The following is a 27,772-nucleotide window of genomic DNA, read 5'->3' on the forward strand; positions in this document are numbered from 1 at the left end:
CTCTTCATAGAACTGCTGCCTTATTGAGTATGAAATCCATACAGAGTACACCAGTTTGAACACCTGCTGTACCTATAACGACGGCCACCACATATCTTGCTTTATTGACTATTGCTGAAGTTAGTGACCATTCCTCGGGTGAGGATTATGGTTCTACCTCTGAATCTGAAGTCAAGTCCATGGTAACAGAGAACCCTTCTGATCCCTCACCAGATGATTCCGTACCCAAACAGTCCATCTGTGTCACCCACTGAAGAACTCAAATTCTATCACGTGCATGTGGCAGAAATGGTGGAAGCCTTGAGCCTTCAGGTTCAGAAACAGACTGCTGAGGTCCCTGACCATGTTTATGATTTTATGTATATAGCTCAATCATCCCAGCTGGTGATGTTGCCCATGTTACCAGTCATCACCAAAGTAGCTCAGTCTGCTTGGGATATGGCAACCAATACTAACTCAACATCAAAATGCCTTGAAGGGCTATATAGGGTTCAAGAAGGGGAACTGGCCTTCTGCATGAAGCATCCAACCCCTAATTCTTTTGTTATTGATTGTGCCACTACAATTAAGTCTACACACCGTCACTCTGTGCCAGTGGATAAGGAGGGCTGAAAAGTTGATGGTGTAGGATGACGTGTATTCAATGGCCTGTCTGTCCATCGAAATAGCTAACGATATGGCCTGTATGGCTAAGTACCATCACTTTATTTGGGATGGTATATGTAAGGATATTGGTAGATTACCCGAAGACTTTCAGTGTAAATTCAAGCAGGCCTTTGCCAGATCTATTACAAAACAACATCTTAGCACAGCCAAACATCTTTCAGAGACAGAATCTAGGTCCATGGCCACAACAGTCTCTATCTGTCGCCATGCTGGGTTGAGTCTGCAAAATGATATGAAAGACGAATTTGAACATCTCCCCTTCTATGGGAAAGGGTTGTTTAGTGAGAGCACAGATGAAACAATACAGAAACTTAATAATTCAAAATACACTGCTAAAACCTCCACATCTAATACCCGATCAACCTAATTGTCACCATGGGCTATGCAATAGAGTTCAAGAATGAGCCAACCTTGCAAGGGATAAGTACACACCTGCTACTCCTACATTGGTCGAGGAAGTGAGGGATCTTCTGGGAAAAGGGGGCAATTATGGATATCTCAGAGAGATGGGTTCTACTCCTGTTATTTCCAAATTCCAAAGAAGGATAGGGGTATAAGGCCCATCATGAACTTAATAATACTAAACAGATTTGTCAATGCACAGAAGTTTCGGATGATAACATTGCAAAGCAACTTACCTCTCCTTTACAAGGAGGAATGGCTTGCAGCATTGGACCTAAAAGATCATACTTCCACATTGGCATTCAGCCCAATCACAGAAAATACCTGCACTTTACAGGGGGAAGTGCAGTGTTTCAATACAATGTATTGCCATTTGGACTGTCCACTGCACCCAGGGTCTTTACAAAGTGCATGGCTGCGGTCATAGCTCATATGAGAACAGAAGGGATCCCCATCTTCTCTTTTTTGGATGGCTGGCTCATAACGGCGAGCACTGGAAATGTGTTACACTCTCAGATTCAGTATGTTCTACATCTTTTGGAGAATAGGTTTCCAAGAAAATGGGAAAAATCTCATTTGGAACCGGTCCAGCAGATTCAGTACATAGGAGCAATACAGGTCACTAAATAAAAAAAGGCATACTTGCCAAGTGAGCAATAAGAGACGTAGTGCATACTTTCTGAGAGAAACCATGTCAATGTGCTCATTGAATCCAGAATCTACTAGGCTAGATGGCTTTGTGTATGGTGATTATACACTACAGCTGTGTTTCCTATCTGTGTTTAAGCCCAATCTGCACTGTCAACAGATGTCTTTTGACATTCCTGTACATGTTTTTCACTTTAAAGCTTTCACTTTTTTATTGCCTTTAAAGTCCCTTCACCTGTCCTCAGCATGACCACTAATGCATCCCTATCCAGATGGGGTGTGAATTGTGAGGGGCACAAAGTACAGGGCATTTGGAATCACCAGCAGAGCAACCTCAACATAAATTTTCTGGAACTAATGGCAGTTTACCTACCTCTAAAGTCCTTCATCCCTTAGTGACAGGGGTGGTTGTACGAGTAGAGTTAGACAACACTACAGCCATTGCATGTTTAAACAAGCAAGGCAACATGGTTTCCCACTCACTGTGTGCACTAAGCATTCAGATTTGGAACTGGTGTGGTCATTATTAGGTGTATCCTGTCGCGATACACATATGAGGCATGGACAGTGTACTTGCCGATAGTCTTGAGTTGTACGATGTTCAGTGTGCAAGCCCACGAATGGGATATTCATCAGGAGTGCCTTCAATTGATGGGAGACTCCCTCCATCAACCTCTTTGCCACATTATAAAACCAAAAAATAATTTATTTTTTATTTATTACATTTATTACATATATAATCTCATACTACTATCATGTAAGCCTAGGTCATTACTCCGAGGGTGACGCATTCCAGAGATCATGGAAAGGCACTCTGGTTTACATTTTCCCTCCTTTGCCATTAACGAACAGAGTTTTGGCAAAGATTCTGCAAGAGGATGTGAGATGCATTTTAATTGCTATGTGGTGGCCATGTCAGCAGTGGTTTGCAACATTACTCCGCCTGTCTCGAGATACTCTGAGGTTGCCAATAAGACTAGATTTTCTGTCTCAAGACAATGGCCTGATCCTTCATCCAAACCTCAGAATGCTGACACTAACAGTGTGGAGGATATGGTTCTGAAGAAGATACTGCCATATGTTTGAAAGAGCTCTACCAGGTGATCTTATGCTTGCAAATGGAAATGTATCATTGCCTATGCTTCCTCTAAGGGCTTCAGTCCGAAAGAGGCTACTGTAAAACAGTTCCTCCTGTATTTATCTTCCCTAAAATGATCTGGACTAGCGAATGTATCCATAAAGTTTCACCTAGAAGCTATCTCTTCTAAACATGGTGATTGGGATGGGAAAACTACACATCTGCTTGCAAGCGCTTTCTGAGGGGCATGAACAATCTCTCCTTCCCGCAGTCTGTCAGCCTCTGAAACAGTGGAGTTTCTCCTTAGTGATTTCTACATTGACAAATAAGCCCTTCAGATCAATGGTGATTATACCTCTGAAGCTTGTCATTCATAAGACTGCCTTTTTAGTTGCAATAACGATGGCAAAAAGGGTTAGTGTGTTAGTAGCGTTAAGATTTGATGTCCCCTATACTCAATTCTTCCCAAACAAGGTGGTTATGCATCTGGACCCCATGTTTTTACCAAAGGTTGTTTCTGACTTCCATCTAAATTGTGAGATATTGCTTTCTATCTTTTTTTCAGAATCCAAGTTCTCCTTTAGAATATGCCTTACATGCTTTAGATGTAAGATGGATATTTGTTTGTTTGTTTAAAATATCTCTATACCACCCAAAACTTGCGTTTCTGTGTGGTTTACAATTAAAATAATTTAAAACATCACATCAATTAACAATTGAAATCATTTAAAACGTTGAAAACATTTACTGTAAAACCCAATATTAAAAATATTAAAACTATAAATCTAATTAAAAGCCTGGGTGAATAAATGTGTCTTCAATGCCTTTTTAAAAGTTACCAGAGATGGGGAGGCTCTTATTTCAATAGGGAGTGCATTCCAAAGTTCAGGGGAAGCAATGGAGAAGGCCCGTTCCCGAGTAGCCGCCAAATGAGTTGGCACCAACCGCAGACAAACCTCTCTAGATGATCTTAACGGGTGGTGGGGCTCATGGTGAAGAAGATGTTCTCTTAAATACCCAAGGCCTAAGCTTTTTAGGGCTTTATAGGTAATAACCAGCACCTTGTTTTTTGCCCAGAAACATATTGGCAGCTAGTGTAGTTCCTTCAACACAGGAGTAATATGGTCTCTCCTAGATGACCCAGAGACCAACCTGGTTGCTGCATTCTGAACCAATTGCAGTTTCTGGACTATGTACAAAGGCAGCCCCACATAGAGCACAATGCAGTAATCTAGCCTAGAAGTTACCAGCATATGTACCACTGTTTTGAGGGTGTTCATCTCAAGAAATGGACGCAGCCGGCGTATCAGCTGAAGCTGATAGAAAGCACCTCCGGGTACCACCTCAACCTGGGACACCATGGAAAGGTTCGGATCCAGAAGCACCCCCAGACTGCATACCTGTTCCTTATCGGGGAGTGTGACCTCATCCAGAACTGGCAGATCAAAATTATCTCCCAAATTCTGACCCCATACAATAGGTACCTCCGTCTTATTTGGATTCAGCCTCAGATTGTTATCCCTCATCCAGCCCATTACTGCCTCCAGGCAGGCATTTAGGGAGTTGACATGGAGATAGATTTGGGTGTCATCAGCATATTGATAACACTCGATACCAAATCTCCTGATGATCTCTTCCAGTGGTTTCATGTAGATGTTAAACAACATTGTAGACAATATGGAGCCCTAAAGGACACCATACGAAAGTTCAGATTTTGAAGAACAACGGTCTCCAAGAGATACTCTCTGGAATCTGCCAGTGAGGTAGGAGCGGAACCACTGCAAAGCAGTGCCTCCCACCCCAATCTCCTCAGACGTTCCAGAAGGATACTATGGTCAGTAGTATCAAAATCCGCTGAGAGATCCAAAAGGATGAACAGAGTCACACTTCCTCTGTCAATTCCCATGTGGAGATCATCCATCAGGCCGACCATGGCAGTCTCCACCCCATAGCCTGCCTGAAAGCCAGTTTGAAATAGGTTAATTAAATGAAATTTTACCTGGAAAGAATGAAGACAGTTTGAAAGTCTAGGTCTTTGTTCATATCTTACAAGGGAAGACTGATGGGACAACGTATTCCTTGTCAGCATTTGTCCCATTGGCTGGTTCAACTTATATTAATGGGGTACAAGGGGCTGAACCCTGTGCAGAGTTAAAGCCCATTCTACGAGACCATATGCAGTCTCTGCTGCCTATTTATTGGGGATTAGAATGCAAGATATTTGCCAGGCAGCTACATGGTCCATCAACCTGCCTTTTGTGAAACATTATGCATTAGATCTTCGATCGGCTGCAGCAGCCAGTTTTGAAAGTACTGTCTTGAAGAGGGTCTTGCAGTAACTTACTGCTCTCACCATCCTGGGCAAGCTTGCTAATTGCCCTGGATTATGAATGTGCTACAGATCACGCTAAAGATAAACAGGTTGCTTACCTGTAACTATTGAACTTTAAGTGATCCGTAGATGTTCATAAACCCTCCCAACCTCCCCACAGCAGTAAGACATGAGTGTTTCTTACCTGTTGTGTTGTAAGTTGTTGTTCTAAGTAACAGGATGGTCACCTAGCATGGGCAATCACAAAGCAACTTGGTCAACCAGGAATTGAGGGAAATGGTACTCTAACCACCAAATAAATGGTTGCGCTGAGTGCACAATGTGCTTAGAGCACCACAAAGAACTTGAGCATTCCATCCATGAGGTCCTGCGCAGGCGCAGAACCCAGGATTCTGAATGTCTACGGATCACTTAAAGATCAATAGTTACAGGTAAGCAACCTGTTTTTCTTTCTTCATAAGCAATTTGTAGGATGAGCTTGAGTCATAAGAGACTTATGTCAGACTTACAAGTTTGTCATATGTCACAAGTTTAGCCTGTCCACACATCTCTGAATTCTAGATTCACTGGATCGAGGCTTATCAAGAGTGATGGGATGTTGACAAGCCAAATAACTTGGATGTTGCCATAGTGTATATGTTTAAACATGACCATTTTTCCATTTTGAGCACATTCAGTAGAATTAAAGATTCTAGTACTGGTAGGGCTTTGAGTCATTTGTGTAATTCACCAAGAGTCTGCTTAATACTTTTATACAGATTACCAGACAGATTTTGAGACACGATGCCATGGTATTCCTGGTGATGCATCAGGGCCACTTTCTGGAAAAAATCTTTCTGAAGTTGTGAATAATATTGTTTGGGTTCGTCAGCTACAGCTGAAGGTACCAGTTTAAATTCATGATCAGATGCTATATGCTGTTATTTATGTAGTACTATCTGTATATATGACACTTTATATACATGACACTATTTGTTTACATGATACTTTACAAGAAGTTAGAACACAAGTCCCTACCCCAAGAGGCACAGTCCTAAAACAGGCATAAGGAAATCAACAGAGGAAGATGAAGAAAAACAGGGATGGACTGGAAAGAATATGCAGTTATTTATTTAGGCTTCGTTTAAATTTATGATCAGATGCTATATGTTAATGCATAAGGTAATAATGTAGCATATCCTTATTTTAAGATGTTGATCGTCCTTTCAGGCTACCACACATTTCAAAGATTGTCCTAAAGATGATGGCTGACATACTACACAAAGTTCTACGCAGTTCTGCAAATATAATGTACACACAGTTGTGCAAATTCACTCTTGTGCAAATGCAAAAGTTGTGCAAATGGAGTTGCATAGTAGTTTGGCCATTTGAAATAATGGCCATACCATTGTGCAATTGCGTTTGAACAATTTTTGCATTTGTGGAAAAGTATACTTGTCCAGCTCTCTGCATTTTAAGTTACAACATATGCAGAACTTTGTGCAGTATGTCAGCTGATGTCTGTGGCTGAAATTCTACACCCAGTTAAACTGCTTAAGTAAGGTAAGACTGTGGAGTGGCTCTCACAGGGCTTTCTCCCACCATCTCTTCCATGCCCGTAGTGTGATCCAGCAGGCCATTTAATAGCATCCCAAACTCTCTTGTGTCTTTTGAGAGCTTTCTGTTGTCAGGTCTTCCCCAGGCTGCTACAGCTTCTTTGTGCTGGGAGTATCTGCCCATTGTGGGCCTGGAGAAGAGCTGGCAACAAGATACTGCTGATAAAATGAAGGAGTGTTTGGGCTGCTGGTGAATGGCCCTGCTGGACTAGTGTACACAGAAGAGTGTGTGTAGAGATAGTTGGTGGAAATGATTGTTCTAGAGTCCTGTAGGAGTTACTTTGCACCACGTGCTTCCTGAGCACAGAATGCAGGATTGCCCCCAGTGGGAGTTAATCAGCCTAACTTTACATAGATTTTCAGACTGTGACTTTAATTTATATTTTCAATATCTGTAGCCATGTTTTTGTATTTGTACAAAGCTCTTGCTTTTGTAGGATGGAAATTATGCTGATGACACATTTGGTCAGTTGTAGTTGCATTTTTATAAACTTTGCTAGTATAGTGCACTATTTAGTTGGTGTCTACACATGAGAATGGACATGCACTGTCCTCTACAAGTGTCGAGGGAGGGGATAGTGACAATTTGAATCATTTAAATATTGTAGCTTTTAATGTCTTGGCTTTCTGTGCTGTGTTGTTAGAAGAACAGCTTACAATCTACATGTGAAACTTTTTATTATTCTATACCTAAGGTGGATGATGCCATTAAGATTGCAGAGGCACTTCTTTCAGACCTATCTGGATTTCGAAACTTCCGGCGTACTGCAGATGAACTTCTAGAACAGTTTAAAATATATGAACAAGAGCAATTTGATTACTGGTCCAGGGACATTCAGTCAGGCTTATCAAACCCAAAGTCTGGTCTTTGGTAGGTATACAATATTCTGTGAGGTGAGAAAAAACCTTGAATCTGTTTTGACTAGCAGCTAAATTGTGAAGCAAGCAAGAGTTTTGATTTCTCTACCTAGGGCCTCTCTGCAGAGCATTAAAGAACCCAGATCGCAACAGTAGTATAGAAAGATTAATGACTGATCTAGACTGATACCAGCCCTCCAGTGGCTGTTGCTGGTATCTATCTTATGTTTCTTTTTAGATTGTGAGCCCTATGAGGACAGGGATCTTTCTTATTCATTTCTTATTTATTTCTCTATGTAAACTACTTTGGGAACTTCTGTCAAAAAGTGGAATATAAATATTTGCAGTAGTAGTAGTAGTAGTAGTAGTAGTAGTAACAACGTTTTTAATGCAAGTAGCAGATGCGGAAATGTCTTGTGTTTCTGCTAATAAGACCATGTCAAACACAGAATTTTTCAGAGGTCCTTGTCCTGAAATGGGCCTTACATGGTAGAGCAAGGAGTCACAACTTTCAGGAAGGATGGGCAATTTGCTAAGTATTGAGAACAATGTTGCAAATGGGCCATGAATCTGAAGGCAGATTCAAATTCTACTATCTATTTAGCACACCAGTCCAACTCTGCCACAAGGCAGGGTAAAACCCCGACCTCAGCCAGCAGATTTGAGGGGGCAATGAACTTAGGGAAGTTCACACGCTCTTGATGGCACCTGAAAAGAAGGTAATGAAGTGCTGTGGCTTCTATTACCTCAGTGACAGGATTGGACTCTTTTCTTCTGGGCAGCACAGTGGGTGTAGTATGGCTCTCACCCCAAAGTAGAAGAGGCAGTGAACACTATTAACACCACCTCCTTAACTGCTGGACTCTTCATGATGATGTGAGATGAAGTGCAAGTCCCTCAGTTTATTGCTTGGCCACTTGCTTTCCCACCTTTGCTGCTAACACCTCCTCTCATTGAGGAGGGTTAACAAAGTGCCTTCCAGATATTTCACATGCATGCCTGAGAAGGCTGTGCTGCTGGTTCCCTTCTTGTTACCCCTGTGGAAAGTGTGAGGATTGGGCCCTTGTCACATCTGCTGCAGAGGACACGGGTGGCTGGGCATCCACCCAAGACTGCCAAGAAGGGAGGAAGCATCACAGTTTTTTCCTTCCTCAGGTGTCCATGTGAAGTAGGTGGATAATAGCTGTGCCCGACATACTGAGTAAGAATTGTGTATGAAGAATGCTTCCACACATCCCAGGAGGGGAGGGGAAAAATATGTCCCTGAGGGCCCTATAACCCTCAGGGACATATTTTCGAGAGGCACAGGTGACTGCAGAGGGAAGGGGTGGAATCACTGAAATCACCCTTCCTTTCTAAGCCTGTGCTCTTTGTTAATCTTGAAGTGCTCTTTATTAATCCTGCCTGCTGGAGGATGAAGCAGTGTGAAATAGTTTAGACCTGATCTGGTTAGTGGTTCCAACATTCATAAGCAGTGGGTTCTGCGCCTGCGCAGATCAGCTTCAGGAAGAATTCGTTAGCTCCTCGCGACGCCAACCGCCCACTGCACGTGACTGCAGTACCCTCTAGTGGCTGTTAGGCGTCTCCATATTCAGTTTCTTTCTGACCGCCATAGCGATCAGTGCTCGGAGACTGTTTGCTCCTCGTGAAAAGTTTGTTATTCGTTGACGGCTTTTTGGACTTTGAAAAACGGACTTGGACTCTTCTTACGGATTTCCCTTGGTTTGGTTTAAAATTGATATGGTTTTGAACTTCTGGAACGGACTTGACTATGTGTTTCTTTATCCAACTGATTCGGCCGCGATCTCGGACCTCCCCCTTTGACCACGGAATGGAAAGGCTGCCAGTTTCTGAGATGAGCAGTGCGAGTAAGGCAAGTAATCCCAGCAAGACAACTTTTAAACGTTGTACTGATTGCCAGGAGAAGATCCCCTCAACAGACGGCCATACTATCTGTTTGTTTTGCCTAGGGGAAGCACACGATACGGCTTCTTGCTCGGTCTGCGTTACATTCAACAAACAGACTTTTAAAAATCGGGCAGCGCGACTTAAGGTCTATTTAATGGAGGATGCATTGGTGCCTAGGGCTGCTCAGAAGACTACGACACCGGGTCCTGTGCCGAAAGCACAGTTTAAAGGTCTGGGGAAGTTGAAAGAGGTCTCGTCGACATCTGCTGCTTCGACATTGAGGGCCACGACTGTTTCGTCGACATTTAAATGACCGGAGGAGCGTCGGTCTGGCTTAAAGAGAAAGTACAAGGGTGACGCTTCTGGGCACGGTTCTGCCTATAAGAAGCACAGACACCATGACCAAGTTGCGGAGCATACCCCTTTGCCTTCGGGGCTGCAAGATTATGTAATTCCTCGACGTCGAGCGGCGTCTTTGTCTCCGGCTTCGATGCCCTATCAATATCCTCTGACTCCTGGGCTTCGGCCACGAAGCAGTCGACATTGTGAACAGTCGACATTGAAGGAATCCAGGTTGGAGTATGAGAGGCAGACTTCAAGTCCTGAGACACTACGTCGATACGACGACCGTACCCGCAGCTAAAAACCCGTTGACGTTGATGGCTTCGGCATCGATAGCTGTGTCGGAATCGACAGTCGCAGTGATTGTGGACACAGAACTCGACGCTGACCCCGACATCGAGCTTGAGCACCTCGACATTGACGAGGAGCCGACGTCGGTGGTTCAGGTTTTGCCAGTGCCATCCCCAGTCACACCAGGGGCAGGCGAGCAGGAAGCTAACAGGCTAACCCGCATGATGAACTCTGAGGAAAGTAAACCATCGACGGGCACCTTTATGGGTTTTCGCGTAGGTGACTACCTCCCTGGGCAAATACCGAAGACACCTTCTCTGTTGACAAAGGGGACGCTGGTCTCAGGTCTCTTACCCAGTGGTGGTTGGGATGACACGATGAGGATACCTGGCTCAGACTACGCATTATTTAGAGAATGATTACGTGAACGGGAACAGAGCCCTAGGGTTATTAAAGAGACGGCTGTGCAAACGGTTTTAATGCTGGTGCAGGTCATAGAGATGGACGTTCAAGCATCGGTGCTTTTACTGCGTCAGCGCTCTGTTTCCCTATAAGCTAATGTGCCACAGGTTCCACCACTTCCCACTTCCACCCTGCACCAAGCAGCGACTCAGACTACAAATTCTCATGTACCAGTGCGTGTGACCTTGACTGGTGTTGGATGAAACTTTTAACCTTCAAGACACTCTTCTTGGTGGCCATCACCATGGCCAGGTGAGTAAGTGAGTTGCGTGCACTCCGCATTGATGAGCCTTATACAAGGATTTATCCAGTGTGGATCATCATGTGCTTGAATCCCGAATTCTGTCCAAAGATTGTTACGGAGTTTCACCTTAATACCGAAATTGTGTTGCCTACCTTTTTCAGAGACCCTACGTCCTCACTTGAGTGGGCAATGCATTCATTGGATGTTCGTCGAGCCCTTCTCTTCTATTTAAGGGCCACAAAGGATATTCGAAGGACACCTCAGTTGTCTGTGGGCTTGCAGGGCAAGTGTAAGGGGTATTCGCCTACTCGACAGAAATTGTCTTTCTGGCTGGTGGAATTGATCAAATTGGCGTATGATCAGCAGGGTGTCACCCCTCCAACGTCGATCCGGGCACACTCCACTAGGGCTTATGCCGCATCTGCGGCACATCTGTCAGGCATTCGTTTCACGGATATCTGCATAGCAGCAACTTGGTTGTCTCACCAGACGTTTGTAAAACACTACGCCATAGACCTGCGCACGGCTAAGGCTGCTGAATTCGGACGGGCGGTCCTCAAGAGGGTGTTACAGTAACTTGCAATGCTTACCCGCCTCCATCTGGGTAGCTCGTAATTCACCCACTACATATGAATGTTGGAACCACTAACCAGATAAACAGGTTGCTTACCTGTAACGGATGATCTGGTAGTGGTTCCATACATTCATAAAACCCGCCCGTCCATCCCCGCTGTGACAGTTGCAAGCTACTGGACAGAATGCACTTACCACTATGCCGTCATGACCTGGCTGCTATGTCGGCCTTCAAGAAACGTAATATGGAGATGCCTAACCACCGCTAGAGGGTACCGCAGTCACGTGTAGTGGGCGGTTGGCGCCGCGAGGAGCTAATGAATTCTTCCCGAAGCTGATCTGCGCAGGCGCAGAACCCACTACTTATGAATGTATGGAACCACTACCTGATCATCTGTTACAGGAAAGCAACCTGTTTCTTTGTTTGCATACTTTATGTGTATATTACACATGTTCCGGTTTAGAATGGAAACAAACTTTCATAAGCTTTGACCAACGTAGATGTTCTTGAACTATATAGCCGTTGATAGTGTAAAAATATTGCTTCTGAAAAATAATGGTTAGTAATATAGATGTTTTGATTTAGCATACAGGCTAGCAGCCCTGTTATGGAGCTGGATCATTCTGATGGAGCACTAAAAATACATTATTCAGATCGTTTGGTGACTCTCCTAAGAGAAGTTCGTCAGCTCTCTGCACTTGGGTTTGTTATTCCTGCCAAAATACAGTATGCTTCAAACACAGCACAAAAATTCTGCAAGCAAGCTGTTATTCTTAAGCAGGTATGATGTCGTAAACTACGATTAAATGAATGCTGTCTTCTTGATGGATTTTTTCTAGAATGTTGTAATGCATTCTTTAGATTATAGGGTTCATGATTCCTTGAGTCTCTGCTTATGTTACCATGTATAAAGGAATTAAATTTCACCCAACGGATGAGAAGGCGTTAAACACAGGCACTTTGAAATATACAAAAATACTTAATTACATGTTTATGTGGGTCTGAAACTGAATGGAAAGATGTGGTGGAATATGAAATAAAGTTTGCACTTATATACAGAGTTCAATTATACATGTGCTGGTTCATTTAACAATCTACATTGGAAGAAATGCACCTGATTATAGTGCCATGCAAAGCATAAGAGTGCATTTTAAAATTTATTTTATTGTGCTTAAAACCACTGAAAATAGCTGTCTTAATTCCTTCCTGTTGTACACAATTGCTATACTATGACCCCAAGCCATAGTCCAGAGAGTCCTTCTAGATGTGTAAGGGCCTGTACAAATCCAGCAAACTTTTAGATCCCTTTTCTTTTTAACAGTAGCTTCCAACACTGAATAACAGACTGCTTTTGAAATTCATTGAATTTCATTGAATTTCAATGAATTTGAACTTCAATGAATTTGAAGTGTCTCATTGTTTTGATTTACTCCTATGTAGATGTGCATAGGATTGCAGTCTAAATATATAGCACTTACTTACATTTATATACCGCTCTATAGCCGGAGCTCTCTAATATAAAAGGTCTCAGTACATGCTTGGGCATAGTCAGTGTTGTGGATGGCTGCTAAAGTCTCGCTGATGTTTTTATAAGCAAGGAGGGGCAAATAGTTGTCAATGGCAGATTAGATGCTGGTACCAAAGATTGAGGCTAACACTTTGAGCACTTGTTGAAGGATAAATGCATCAGTTTTAAGTGTTCATCAATAGTAGATATGATACAAGAAATCAATCAATCAATCAATCTATCTATCTATCTATCTATCTATCTATCTATCTATCTATCTATCTATCTAATCTAGTTATTTAACTTGTATACCACTATCTTTAACATGATTGTGAGGGGATTCTCACGATTGGGCAAAAGTGGGCTAAGGGAGCCTAGCCCGCTTTTGCCCGATCATCTGCTGCCACAGGAGCGGCTCCCGGTAGCAAACCCTCCTAATTCCCCCTCCCCTTAGAGGAGGTTAGTGGAGCTAGTGTTTTTTTGATCGTGTGTTGCCATGGCATGGCTCTGCGCTGTGGCAACATATGAGGAGACCCCCGCTAGGAGGCTGAAACAAGCCTTCCAGCCCTGGGGGTCTCTCCAGGATGCCCCCCGCGCTTTTGCGAGGCATCCTGGAACTTCCGGGGGCCATGTGGCCCCCGATCCCCACAGCCCCCACCAGCTCCATGACGGAGCCGGCAGTTGTGTGGGTGGCCGATCCGGCCACCCAGGGCTGCTTTCCTGCTTGTCTGCGGGGAGAGTGGGCTAAGCCCGCTCTCCCCGTAAACCCCTTCCTGGCAAGTCTCACTGATCGTGAGATTCGCCTCTATATTGAGTTGCTTATTTGTTCAATGTATACTTGGGATAATTAATGTTGATATGCTTATAGCTGAATATCCTAAACAATAACCAGAGGGAAAAAAATTTAAATACCATGTTTATGCATAATGGACTTCCTTTATATTTATAGGTGGCACACTTTTACAACTCTATTGATCAGCAAATGATTCCAAGTCAGAAGCCAATGATGCTACAGTCTGCTTTAGCATTTGAACAGATCATTAAAGTAATTATTGATGCACAAAATTTTATTACTTCCTTCCAAAACCTTTTCATTGTCTCCATTACCTACCTCCCCCCACCTCCTCCAAGCACTTCTTGTTTTAAAAATGCTGTTCCTCTCCTCTGCTATAGACTAGGAACTGTAGAGAGTCTCACTACAGGGCAAAAAGAGACCTTGACAAAGAATTTTGCTTTGAAGTCATAGGGGAATGTGGTGAAGAGGAGAAAGTGTACCAGTTTTCACTTTTTAATTAAAACATGGAGAATGTTCAGCCTTGCTTCTGCATTGCTGTAAACACACTGCTTTTAATGGGGGAAAAAGGTGAAATTGACAAAGCTTTCTTCCCTGTACTTGGGCAGCTGGGCAAGCTACAGTTTCAAAGGAAAAAATAGAGGTGAAAATGACAAAGACCTTGTGGATTTCATCTCTCTCTCTTTCTCTCTCTCCCCCTCTTCTATCTCCATGGAATAGCAGAAGCAATTAGGGATGTGCACGGAACCGATTCAGAGGCCCTTTATGGGCCTCCAAACCTGTTCGACCGGTGGGTGGTTCCACTGGTTCAACGGTGGGGTGTGTGTGCATCTCTAAGGGCGAGAGAGTGTGCACTTTCCCCTCCTGTTCCATCTCCCTGCTGGTGCTTCATTTTGGTAAAGCCCCTTGGGGCGGCAGCGTACCTCCCTGCCACCCCATTGTCGCGTCTCCCGGAAGTGACTGGAAGTATCTGGCATGCCGGCATGGGCGCGCGCACACGGCAGGCATGTGTGCGCAACAGGCATGTGCCCGGAGCGCGCTGCTGAATCTGATATTTCCGGTCACTTCTGGGAGACTCGTCAACGGGGTGGCAGGGAGGTACGCCGCCCTGAGGGGCTTTACCAAACAGAGTGCCGGCGGGCGGAATGCGGCGGGAGGGGTAAGTGCACCCTCCCTTGCCCTTAAAGATGCACCCCCCCCCGTTGAACCACCTCTGCCCGGTTCCGTGCACATCTCTAGAAACATTGGCACTAGAGCTCTCAATGGAAAAGCTGGAGAAAATAAGTCCCCCAGTAGTAGCAGCTGATGAAACTTCTAGGGAGAGTGACTTTTACCCTCTGTAGAGCAGCAGCAACTGAAGTAGTACATACACTTGACAGGGAAGGCAGTGGCTTCTTGAAGTTTTCCCAGCAGAAACTCTGCCCAATGGGGGAGGAAACTGAGAGAAGTTTCCATAGCACCATTATCCCTTCTGAAGAAGGTGATCCACTGCATAGGAATTATGTATTGTGTTGTTAGCAATGAATCAGACTGGTACTTGTATATCATTAGCAAAAAGGGGGGAAAGGCATATTTTGTTTGTTTTAGATGCTTCCTTTATATTCCTTCCATAGCCTTTTCTTCTGTTTTCTTAGTTCAAAAGAACCAAACTTCCTTACCTCCCTGTGTATTTGTAGGATCCATAAATATGCCAAGGTGGGGGATGTGTAATTCTTTACATGAAGAATTGAATATTTGTCACTTATCCATGTAACTTTTCCCCACTCTTTGGTAGCATTCAAAGGCTGATGGACAGATAACATGGGATAATCCTAAAGAGCTGGAAGCATATATCAAAAAGCTCCAAAGTGCGGCAGAACGGCTTGCCACAGAAAACAGAAAGTTGAGGAAATGGCATACCAGTTTCACAGAGAAGGTATTTTTGACTGCCATAGATCACTTTGCTTTGTTCTTTGTTTCTGCTTGGTTGCTGTCAAGTTTAACATGGTTTAACATTTTGTTGATAGGTAGTTGGCCTAATGAACATTGATCTGCTTCGGCAACAGCAGCGCTGGAAAGATGGGTTGCAGGAACTGAGAGCTGTTTTTTCCAGTCTTGAGTTACAGGCATGTTTCCATTGTTATGTAAATTTTATGCAAACGTTACAACACCCCCCCCCCCAAAGACTTGTTCCCCAGATATTTGGTAATATATGAAAATATTTGCAGTGGGTGAAAAATTAGGTTTCGTTATGGAGTAGAGCATGGCTTTGTAGCTCAGTCAGTGCCCTGGGCAGTAGGTGCTTACCTAACATAAATGCTATGAAAATAAAATAATAAAATAAGGCTATATGTTGTAACATTTTAAGCCAATGAGATAGTATACTGTTCTGGTCACCATATCTCAAAAAGGACAGTATAGAACTGGAAAAGATACAGAAGAGGACAACCAAGATGATCAGCGGCCTAGAGCACCTTCCTTACGACGCAAAGCTATAACACCTGGGAGGACAGGTCTATCAATTGCTATTAGTCTGGTGGCTATAGGTCACCTCTAGTCTCAGAGGCAAGATATGGGCCACCAGGGAAAGGAGAGCTGATCATGTGGTAGCAAGTATGACTTGTCCCCTTAGCTAAGCAGGGTCCACCCTGGTTGCATATGAATGGGAGACATGATGTGTGAGCACTGTAAGATCTCCTCCTCGGGGGATGGAGCTTCTCTGGGAAGAACAGAAGGTTCCAAGTTCCCGCCCTGGCAGCATCTCCAAGATAGGGCTGAGAGAGATTCTTGCCTGCAGCCTTGGAGAAGCCACTGCCAGTCTGTGTAGACAATACTGAGCTAGATAGACTAATAGTCTGACTCAGTATATGGCAGCTTCTTATGTTCAAGATGCCTCCTAATACCAATTGCAGGGGGAGCAACATCAGGAGAGGGCACACCTTCCTCTCTTTCCAGTGAGCTTCCCATTCTGGTGCAGGGAATCTCAGTTTTGGGTCCCCAGATTTTATTGAACCAACTCCCATAATCCCCAACCAAAGGCCACTGGAGCTGGGGATTATGGAAGTTGAAGTCCAGTAACAGCTGGGCACCCAACATCGAGAATCCCTGCTCTGGTGGACCACTGTGTGTAACAGGATGCTGGACTAGAAGGGCCTTGGGCCTGATACAGCAAGCCTTCTTTTATGTTCTTAAAATGCTTAATAAAGTTGTGTGTTTTCACAAGAAGAACTGCTGTGTAGCAGAATAAAAGTGTTCTTGTGCACCTCCATTGTAACTGTAATTATTATTGGTGACATCTCAGAGTGGGTGCCAAGGCTGTGGTGCGTACTCCGAACTTGTGAGAACAGAGCGATGTGACTACAGTGGCTGACATTCAAAGTAAGCTAATAGGGGTGCTTCTAGCAGGAGTGCCCATGCAACCATATTCCCAGCATTGCCCTGGCCTCTCTGCAAAGCACAGACCGCCTTGTGCAACAGCACAAATACTTTTTGGAACTTGCCTGCACTCTAGAAGTGCTGGATTAGAATGGAGACACATCACTGAGAGTTAAGCAACGCGTTTCTGCTCTACTTCAGCACTTCTGGAGTGCGGGTGAGCTCCAGAAAGTATATGCGCGCACCCAGAGTATTTGGGGCAAGCCCAGAGCAACTACTGCTGTGCAGGTGCTCCTTAGGCATGCCTGTGTTATCTTGCTGTGGATGTCAGCTAATTTACCATGATTCCACTGTTTAAAAGGGTTGTGAAACTGTATCCTACCAAAATGCAAGCCAGAGTACATAAGAACATAGCTCCTAGTTGCTTTGTTCTACATAGAAACGTAAGAAGCTGCCAGTTGCCTAGCTAAGGGGACAAGTCATGCTTGCTACCACAAGACCAGCTCTCCTTTCATTGAACTCATTTCTACCACCATCAGAGGTGAGGTTGATGGGAAGATAGGACAGGACCTTAATTCAGCATCCCAGACTGTGGTGCCTCCTCCCCTGAAAGGCTTTGCTGGCCCCTCCATATACCTTTTGGGGTTCTATAAAGATAATTCTTTTTAGATGTTCTTTCACTATCAATGAAGGTGCCTCTTTCATTTATGTTTGATATTGAATAGAGTAATTTTTCTGCTCCTACTAATTACGTGCTTATTAAGATTTTTTGCTGCTGCATTTTATTTGGTTCCCCTGATTGTATTGATTTGTATTGTATTTTTACTCTTGATGTATGTCACTGAGGGCTGTTTCTGGGTGGAAAGGCAGCCTGTAAATGTTAATAAAATAAAAGCGCTGATGTGTACACAAAGTTCCTCAATAAGTGGCCTTCTGAATTAACTTCTATGTTGGGGAAACTCTGTACTTGCACTGGGATGTTAGATAAAAGGGGCCATAAATCCCAGTGGTCCTTAATGTGCAGTTGGAGTGTGGTGGATGAGTTAAAAGGGGTGAAAGGGAATGAGTTGAAAGAAAGGGTTACAGTCCTTTGCACTTTTACCTGGGAGTTGGTCCCATTGAACTCAGTAGGACTTACTTTTGAGTAGATAGGCATAGGAGTGCGCTTAGTCCATTTATCTGCTCTAGTGTAGGATATTCCATAACAACACAATCTCTTAAAATGACTAATACTTCCCCCTCCTTGTAATTCCACAGTCTGCCTAGGTAGTTTGTCCTCATAATGAATTGATGTTATAATGAGAAGTCTAATATTGTCTGTGTCCTAATATTGTCAAATTATAGGGTTTTCTTTCACATGATATGAAAGCATGGAGACAACACTGGAATCATCAACTTTACAAAGCTCTGGAACATCAGTATCAAATGGGTTTGGAGGCACTCAATGAAAATCTGCTAGAAATCAACATTGATTTAACTTACAAGTAAGTTATTTCTTTCTGTTGGTAAAATCATTCAAAAATGCTGACATTGCCTTACTTGCTACTGGAGTAATTGCAAACAAGAGTGCTGTAGATTGTGTGATTTGAGGAGCAAGGTCTAAGGTCTAAATATGCTAATTCTTAATGCATTTTATTTTTTTAGGCAAGGGAGATTACAGTTTAAACCTCCTTTTGAAGAAGTACGAGCAAAATACTATAGAGAAATGAAGCGGTTCATCTCTATTCCCAATCAGTTTAAGGGTGTGAGTGAGTCAGATGAGGAGTGCATTTTTTCTGTCATGACTGAAAGAAATGCAAGTGGATTTCTGACCACTTTCAGTAAAGCAGAAGACTTGTTCCAAAGATTGGCAGACGTTTTGGACCAATTTAAGGTGCATAAACATTGGTATTTGTTTCAGAGCCCTTTAAAGATGAGCTTTTCAAAAAAGCAGTTCAACATTCATTTGTGTTATTTTTTTAAAAATGTCAATTGTTGCTTAAAACAATGTCATTTAAAGCAATGATTGTTAAGGTCAAGAACCCAAGAGCCTTTTTGCATTTCATTTGTTAATCATGTTTGGTTTAGCACTACTAATGATATACTGGTGATTCATGCAGTAAACATGTAAAATGTGAATTGCAGATATGCATTCTTTAACCATGGGGGACGAGGCACGTACCAGAGAGCCCTGAATGGCTGCAGCTCCTCAGTATGTGGGGACTGCATATTTAGAGATGTGCATCTACTCTATGAACAGATTTTCTCAGAAGCAAGTTCCAGTGAGATCAGTGGAGATCATTTTTTACTTCCTTGTAAATTTGTTGAGAATTGCAAGCCTGCTGGGCAAAGTATATGTTACATTAAATGTGTAGGTTGGACCTGCATGTGTGCTTTTGAAAACTTAAATAACAGCTGCCAGGAGTGGGCTGATTGGGACCTCAGTGCACAGGAAGGAGGTATTTAGCCTTTCCCTTGACACTGCGATCCTGGTGAAAATACCTGCACTGAAGTGATTAGCTCTTGGAGGGTAGCTTCTGTCAAGCAGGAGCTAGTTGATTGGGAAGTATTGGGGATATATGTTAAGATGAGGGAGGGGAGATTACTGAATTTTGGGAGGATTGCTGAAGAGGAGCAAGAGAAGCTGCTTTTGTGGGGGAAGAGAATGGAGAGAAATAAGTGGGAGAGAAAGTAAGAACAACCTTGATCACCCAGATAGAGTTTAAAAATGATGTGGCCACGTCACCACTCAGCCAGCCAATTAGATGTTTGCAGTATTGGCAGGAGAGGAAGGAGAAGGGAAGTCAAAAGGCCTGGAGAGCTACCTCAGAAAGGCCTGGGAGCTACACCCCCCTCCCCCAGCCTGAGGAGCCCCCAGCCAGAGGAGAACAGTTCTGGTGGTAGCAAGCATGACCTGTCCCCTTAGCTAAGCAGGGTCTGCCCTGGTTGCATATGAATGGGAGACTAGGTGTGAGCTCTGTAAGGTATTCCCTTCAGGGGATGGAGCCACTCTGGGAGGAGCAGAAGGTTCCAAGTTCCTTTTCTGGCTTCTCCAAGATAGGGCTGAGAGAGATTCCTGCCTGCAACCTTGGAGAAGCCGTTGCCAGTCTGTGAAGACAATACTGAGCTAGATGGACCAATGGTCTGACTCAGTATATGGCAGCTTCCTATGTCCTTATGATTTCGACCCCAAGGTCCAGGGCTAAGAGCGCCACTGGCAGTGGATGGGGTTTTAAAACGCCATCCATCTCCATGCACTCATAAGGTACAGCATCAGGAGAAGGGGGAGGTAGTGCCTCACCTTCTTCCTTCTCATGCTACTGTTTTAAAACCCCATCCATCTCCTTGTGTGCTCAGAAGATACAGCGGCGTGAGAAGAGAGAAGGCTGTATGTGAGGGAGGTGGGGGTGAAGCTGGCTTGGCTGGCTCCGCTCCTTAATGCTAGTGGCTGCATGGGGTGGTGGGTGGGGGTGGAGTGGCTAGACAAGGGGCATGGCCAGCATTTAAGCCAGCACTGGGTGTGTCATAGCCTTATCTGGGAGCATGCAGGCACATCTGCATGGCACATCTTACTTGAGGGCTGTGAGAGAACCTGACAGGCTAGGTAGATTGGCAGTGCATTCCTCCCTGGATCCTGTAGACAGAGACCTTATGAGTCCTGTAGTGGCGAATATCTTCCATACTCCAGCATGAAATGCCCCCGTCTGCCAGAGGCAGTGACTGGTGCAGGGGTTGGTGCACAGCTACACTCTTACACTTCTCAAATAGGAAAGACCAGATTGTGCTTGGACTTCTTACAAAATAAGTTGATTTAGGCAAGAAAAATGTCATCAGTTGTAACCAACTGATCTGGATTGTGATCCATTGTATCCATAAGAACTGGGTTTCTGTGCCTGCGCAGGGACCTCCCGGGCTGACTAGCTAGCTCCTCTTCGCGCCCCGCCCGTCTGCAGTGCCTTGCAGATTCCGTTGGAATTGATGGTTGGGGCGCCTCTCCCCCAGTTTTCTCTTGACCGCCATAGCGCTAACACCTCTTGGCTGTTGCTCCTCATTTGTGATTAATTTTGACTTTGGACTGTGTGACTACTCTTCTGCTGAACGGATTACTTGGTTTGACTTAAGAACGAACAACGGACTTGATTGGGACTCTGATTCTAACTACGAAATTTGTACAAGAACGGCTTTGACTTGGTTCGGCAAACGGACTTGTTTACGGACTCTGCTTTGTTTGTTCCTAAGATTGTTTATTGGATTTGACTCGGAACGGCATTGGACACGATGGAAACTAAGAAGACCTTCAAACGGTGTGAAAAGTGTCGACCAAAGTTGCCTTCGACTGATTATCACGACGCGTGTTTAATGTGCCTAGGAGAGAATCATAACACAGCGGCGTGTAAGATATGCTGCTCATTTTCAAAACAGACTAGACAAATTAGAGCTCTGAGACTTCGAGCAGCGTTATACGAGGAGGCACTTCGACCACCAACACCTCGTCCGTCGGCTTCGATGAGTTCCGGGTCGACATCGGGGACTTCGATGTCGAAGGAGTGCGGTGCGTCAGGCTCGCCGGGGTTGGGTTCCAGCGGGTCTGCTGAGGCGCAGTCTAAAACCGCTGTTGACACTCTGTTTAAGAAACCAAAGGAGGTTTCAAAAAAGTGGAAGCATAAGGACAAGGAGCGTCATGCTTCTGAGAAGGAAGGTCGCCACCGTGAGGAGTCTCGACATCGAACTCCCTCACCGACGGCAGCACAGGATTACGACGTGGACTCGGCTGAGTCCCCTACCGCCTCGACGTCGACACCTTCGATATCGATGGCCAGAATGTCTGCAGCTTCGGTGTCGACCTCGACTTCGAGATTGGGACAGGCATCGACATTGGAGTCGACACCGGTGTCGGCGTCGATGCATTTGCAAGTCTCGGCATCAGAGCCGTCCGCAAATGCTCACGCGGTGTATACCATTCCACCGTCGGCATCCACGGTTCCGGAACAGATCTTGAACGTGAGCACCGTTCCTTCGTCGGTGTTAACGGCTTCGGCATTGAGGAGGATTCCTCAACTTTTGTCACCGGCATTGACGCTGGTGCAGTCCCCCTCGACACCAAGGACTCCGAGTCTGGCTACACATGGGGACGGACTTAGAGAGCTGCTGGAGTCGAGTTCGAGTACACTCTCGGGTGCAACGTTTCGCGGCTTCCTGTCGGCTGGCTTAGACGAGGGTCCTGGAGGTGGAGAGCTGGCGGGTTTGCCTCATGCTGCCTCACTTACACCGGCAGTGATCCAGGGCCCTCGAACCGATGTCGGGTGCTCTACGACGTTGGTGCAACCGACTCATTCCTGCGGATTCCACCATGGTGTGCCAGATGATTATGCAGAGTTTTTGCGTTGGAAGGCGACACAGACACAGGTCGAAGTTCAACCGGTGCAGGGACTGCAAAATCTTGTGCAGGCTGGACAACTTGCTCAGCCGCTGCTGCATTCAGAACATCAGGTGGCGTCTGTGAACTTACCTATACAAGCACCATTGGCGCAGGTTCAAACTTACCTTCCTGCGAATCCACAGTTGCCTGTAGTCCAGCCGAGAATGCCAGAAAAACCTGCTGGGAAGAGAAAAAGAAAGGCAACGCCTCCTCCTTCTGAACCATCATCTTCACCCTCTGATGACAGTGAGGACGATGAGTCGGGCCTGACCTCTGACAGGGATGATGTCAGCCGTAGATCGGACCCTCCCTCGGATGTGCCACCAAAGCTGTCAACCTCGCCAACGGAGGAATTGAAAGCCTACCATATCCTCATAAGGGACATCGCGGAAGCCCTAGGCATGGACGTAAGCTCTCTGGATGCGGACGTTGCTGACCCTGTCTATAATGGTCCAAGACTTCGCATCCTGTTGCACTCACCATGATTCCTGGAATAGACAAGGCTGCAAGGGCTGCATGGGACGCAGTGGGGGTCGGGGCTCCGACTTCCAAGCGCATTGAGAATTTGTATAGGGTGACTGAAGGAGAGAACTCTTACCTGTTGCGCCATCCAGTACCGAACTCCGTGGTCGTCAGTTGCGCTTCGTCCACCAGGAGTGGGCACCGTCATTCCACGCCTGCTGACAAGGAGGGGAGGAAAATCGATGTTATGGGTCGGAAGATCTATAGCACCTCCAGTTTAGCAATTCGTATTGCTAATTATGCGGCGTGTATGGCGCGCTATAACCATCTACTATGGGATGCTCTCTTACAGGATTCAGCCTCTTTATCTCCAGAGGACTTTCAATGGAGATTTAATGATGTGTATGAAAGAATAACGGCAATAATGCGCCAACAACTGAGCGCATTCAAATACTTATCAGAGACTGAATCAAGAACAATGGTTACTGCAGTGAGCTTGCGTAGACATGCGTGGCTTCGCTCAGCGACCCTGCAGACAGTTATGAAAGAGAAAGTGGAGTCCTTGCCATTTGATGGCAAAGGGTTATTCCATGAGGACACGGATACGTCAATGGAGACGTTAAAGAAATCCATATTCACGGCCCGCACCTTCATGGTGCCTTCGAGCGGTTCCAGTTCAACAGCAAGGAGCCGCAATTATGATCAGAGAAAGAGTGATCGGTATCGGGACCGCAAAGAATACTGAAAGCAGTTTAGACCTTACCAGCGCGGTAAGGGCTTTAACCAAAAACCAAAAGGGAAAACAGCTCGTCAAGGCGACAAGGACTCCTCCAGCAAGAGCTTTTGACGGGACTGTTCGTCCATTGCATCAGTTTCACAGCAGCCACTTACAGTTACATCCAATGCTACTGAATGTACCATCCAGGACCCACTACATCGGCCCTGTAGTTGCCAGGATCAACATCAAACTGGCAAGCCGTGCGCAAGCACGGCACAACATAACATCCGACCGGTGGGTACTAAGAATAGTGCAGACTGGATATGCGTTGGAGTTCGAGACAAGACCTCCCTTCTCCGGACTGGTCTATACGCTGGCCACGGAGGTGCTGCAGGAAGAGGTCAAGGTGCTGCTGGAGAAACAGGCGATCACGCGGGTGCACTGGGCGAACAGGCTAACAGGATTCTATTCCCGGTATTTTCAAATACCAAAGAGAGACGGTGGAATAAGAGCCATAATGGACCTAAGGGGGCTCAACCTCTTTATTGCGACCAAGAAATTCAGGATGGTGACTTTACAGGGTATCCTGCCTCTACTGGTAAACGAACAGTGGGCAGTTACTCTGGATCTCAAAGACGCATATTTTCACATCGGGATCCAGGAGAGTCACCGCAAGTACCTCAGTGGGGGCACAGATTTATCAATATGTGGTACTTCCATTTGGACTTTCTACTTCTCCCAGAGTGTTCACAAAGGTGATGGCGGTGGTAGTGGCCCACCTACGAACTCAGGGCTTAAGGCTCTATCCGTATTTAAACGATTGGCTCGTGGTGAGCCACGACAAGAGTTTGCTTATCCGCCAAGTGCGGGAGCTGCTAGGCTTATTGGAGTGCCTCGGCATCAGTGTGAATTGGAAGAAGTCGAGACTCGAACCCATGGCTCAAGTGAACTTCATCGGAGCGGTTCTGGACTTGGAGTTGGCCAGGGCGTTCTTACCAGCGGAGAGGATTACCCAAATGCATGAACTCATACGTCGTTTTCAGAGGACTCCGCGGCAGCCGGCTGTTCAAATCCAGCGGATGTTGGGTTTGATGGCATCATGCACCACAACAGTGTCGCACATGCGCCTCCGCATGCGCACACTGCAGCATTGGTTTCTCCACAACTTCCGCCCCAATGTAGATGGCCAGAACATGCAGTTGACATTGCCGCCACATGTCCTCGCCAGCTTAGGGTGGTGGCTAGACATGGGCAATTTGAGCAAAGGAGTCGAGTTTGTGACCAAGGAGCCCACATCCTGGATAACGACACATGCCTCGATGACGGGCTGGGGTGCGCATTGCGCCAGCGTATGCGTACAGGGGACGTGGACTCAGTTGCAAAGGCTTCAACATATAAATTACTTGGAACTGTTGGCTGTGTTCCAGGGCCTAAGGGCGTTCGAACCTATGATAACGGGACAAGCAGTACAGCTGGAGTTAGACAACACAACGGCGATTGCCTGCCTCAACCATCAGGGGGGAACAGTGTCACTGCCCCTTTGCCTACTTGCGCAAAAGATATGGGACTGGTGCATTCAACATTCAATTCACCCAGTGACTATCCACATAAAGGGGGTAGACAACTACTTGGCTGACAGGCTCAGCAGGGACATCAGCTTCAACCAGAGACACGAGTGGGAAATCAACCCGATGCATCTCGACAGGATGTTCGAGACCTGGGGGGTCCCATCGATAGACTTATTTGCCATGGATGCCAACAAAAAGTATGTCAACTATCGTTCGCGTGCGGGCATAGGCCGAGGGTCCCTGGGGGATGCTTTTCAACATACCTGGAAGACGGGGCTGTTATATCTTTCCCCCCCACTGCCGTTGATGGGTCGTGTGATCACGCGGATACTGCGGGACCAAACGAAATGCATACTTCTGGCGCCATGGTGGCCGTGCCAACCGTGGTTTGCCGCACTTCTGGAAATGTCTCAGTCGGTGTTCCACAAGTTTCCCAAGGCTCCAAACCTTTTACAAAGAGAACACGGAAAGGTGTAACACCCCGATGTGCACTCTCTCAAGCTGACCGCTTGGAGAATCAACTATTAAACAACATCTTACTGAATAGTAGGCGTGCGTCGAGTAGACTCAGTTATGCCTGCAAGTGGAACCGCTTCAAGATATATATGAGAGGGAAGAGTGTCACGCCCTTGCGTGTGACCCCACGGGATGTGCTACGCTACCTAACATCGCTCAAGCTGAGTGGACTGGCGAATGTCTCGATTAAGCTTCATTTGGCTGCAATCTCGTCAAGGCACAGGGGCTGGGATGGATCCACAGTTTTCTCCCACCCGGAATGTAAACGTTTCCTGAAGGGTGTTAATAATCTCTACCCACCTGTGCGCAGCCCAGTGGAGCAATGGAGTCTGTCCTTGGTGCTCTCTGCCCTGACGGAGGCACCGTTTGAGCCACTGGCGACTGTTCCACTAAAGTTTCTGACTTTGAAGGTTGCGTTCCTGGTGGCCATTACATCAGCTAAGAGAGTGAGCGAGATGACGGCCCTGCGGATGGATAGGCCCTACACTCAAGTCTATCCACACAAAGTAGTGATGCGTCTGGATCCGAAATTCCTGCCGAAGGTGGTAACGGAGTTCCACCTAAATCAAGACATAGTACTGCCAACTTTTTTCAGTAGTCCGGAGACGGACTTGGAGAAGGCCCTCCACACGTTGGGTGTGCGTAGATCACTCCTATATTACTTGGAACGAACTCATGCCTTTCGGAAGAGTAAAAAGCTTTTTCTCTCCTTCCGGGGGCGTAGAAAAGGCCGTCCGATCTCTGATCAGAGACTTGCTCACTGGCTAGTGGAGCTTATTTTCCTTGCCTATAAGAGCCAGAAGGTAACACCGCCGAAGATGGTGCGGGCCCACTCTACTAGGGCCTACGCGACGTCGGCGGCGCATCTGTCAGGCATTAAAATGGCAGATGTCTGCCTAGCGGCAACATAGTCTTCGCATCTACCATTTGTGAAGCACTATGCTCTGGATCTGCGGATGGCTAGGGAAGCGAATTTTGGGAGGTCAGTTTTGAAATGTGTGTTGGCATAGCTGGGGGTCATCTGCACCCGCCTCCTTATGGGGTAGCTTGCTAAACACCCAGTTCTTATGGATACAATGGATCACAATCCAGATAAACAGGTTGCTTACCTGTAACTAATGATCTGGATGTGATCCGTTGTATTCATAAGTCCCTCCCAGCCGGTCCCGCTGCAGAGTGCATGAATTGGTGGATACTGGTGTGCGGATCGCCCCAGATATGGCGGTCTGCGAGAAATCTGAAGGAGAGGTGCCCCAACCGTCAATTCCAACGGAATCTGCAAGGCACGTGCAGACGGGCGGGGCGCGAAGAGGAGCTAGCTAGTCAGCCCGGGAGGTCCCTGCGCAGGCGCAGAAACCCAGTTCTTATGAATACAACGGATCACATCCAGATCATTAGTTACAGGTAAGCAACCTGTTTATGTTGTTCCTTGGTACCAAGTTGTCCCTTGGTACTGCATCCCTTTTTGTCTAATCTGAAAGGTAGGATTTAGTAAACAAATTATGTAGTACCTAATTAAAAATATTGTTCTTCTCCCCATTACAAAACCGTGAATGCTGTGGAAAAGGAGTGGACTATAATTGGACAAGTTGATATGGAAGCCCTGGTGGAGAATCATCTTTTCCATGAACAGGACTGGGAAAAAAACTTCAAAGCACTGAAAGTGAGAGGGAAAGAAGTGGAGCGCCTTCCAAGGTATCACAGAGTGAGAGAATGATGTACGAATGGACTAACATATGTGTTATTTTTGATATCATGAATCTTGTGAACAGTTCCACTTTGTGTCTGATTAATAGTTTGGAGGCATTTTTTGACTTACTCAGGATACCTTTCATGTTGAAACTATTCAGAAAGTTCCTATTAGCTTCAGGGAGACTAAATACAGTGTTGATGGCATAGTCTATTAAACAAGTGTGAAGGGTTGTATTTCTGTAAGTATGGAACTCATTTAAGTACATTGACTGATATCATGATAAGGGTGGATACATCAGGAAAATGCATCTGTGCAGTGGAGAGATTCCTCACTGCTCCAGCAGCTGTGTGTGTGTAGTGGGGA

General features: G+C 45.6%; 1 protein-coding gene across 3 annotated transcripts in view; it reads left to right on the forward strand.

The window, feature by feature from the left end:
* DYNC2H1 (dynein cytoplasmic 2 heavy chain 1) overlaps positions 1-27,772 on the forward strand; it is a 352,996-nt gene that overhangs the window by 24,845 nt on the left and 300,379 nt on the right. For all 3 annotated transcript variants that reach the window (XM_053308090.1, XM_053308091.1, XM_053308092.1), the window contains exons 11-19: positions 5,885-6,009; positions 7,417-7,592; positions 11,986-12,181; positions 13,857-13,952; positions 15,475-15,615; positions 15,707-15,805; positions 18,399-18,538; positions 18,699-18,927; positions 27,284-27,411. In XM_053308090.1, the coding sequence (XP_053164065.1) occupies positions 5,885-6,009; positions 7,417-7,592; positions 11,986-12,181; positions 13,857-13,952; positions 15,475-15,615; positions 15,707-15,805; positions 18,399-18,538; positions 18,699-18,927; positions 27,284-27,411 (1,330 nt within the window). The remainder of the gene's footprint in view (positions 1-5,884; positions 6,010-7,416; positions 7,593-11,985; positions 12,182-13,856; positions 13,953-15,474; positions 15,616-15,706; positions 15,806-18,398; positions 18,539-18,698; positions 18,928-27,283; positions 27,412-27,772) is intronic.

The sequence above is a fragment of the Hemicordylus capensis genome, chromosome 3 (genome assembly GCF_027244095.1).
Source record: "Hemicordylus capensis ecotype Gifberg chromosome 3, rHemCap1.1.pri, whole genome shotgun sequence".
Lineage (NCBI taxonomy): Eukaryota > Metazoa > Chordata > Lepidosauria > Squamata > Cordylidae > Hemicordylus > Hemicordylus capensis.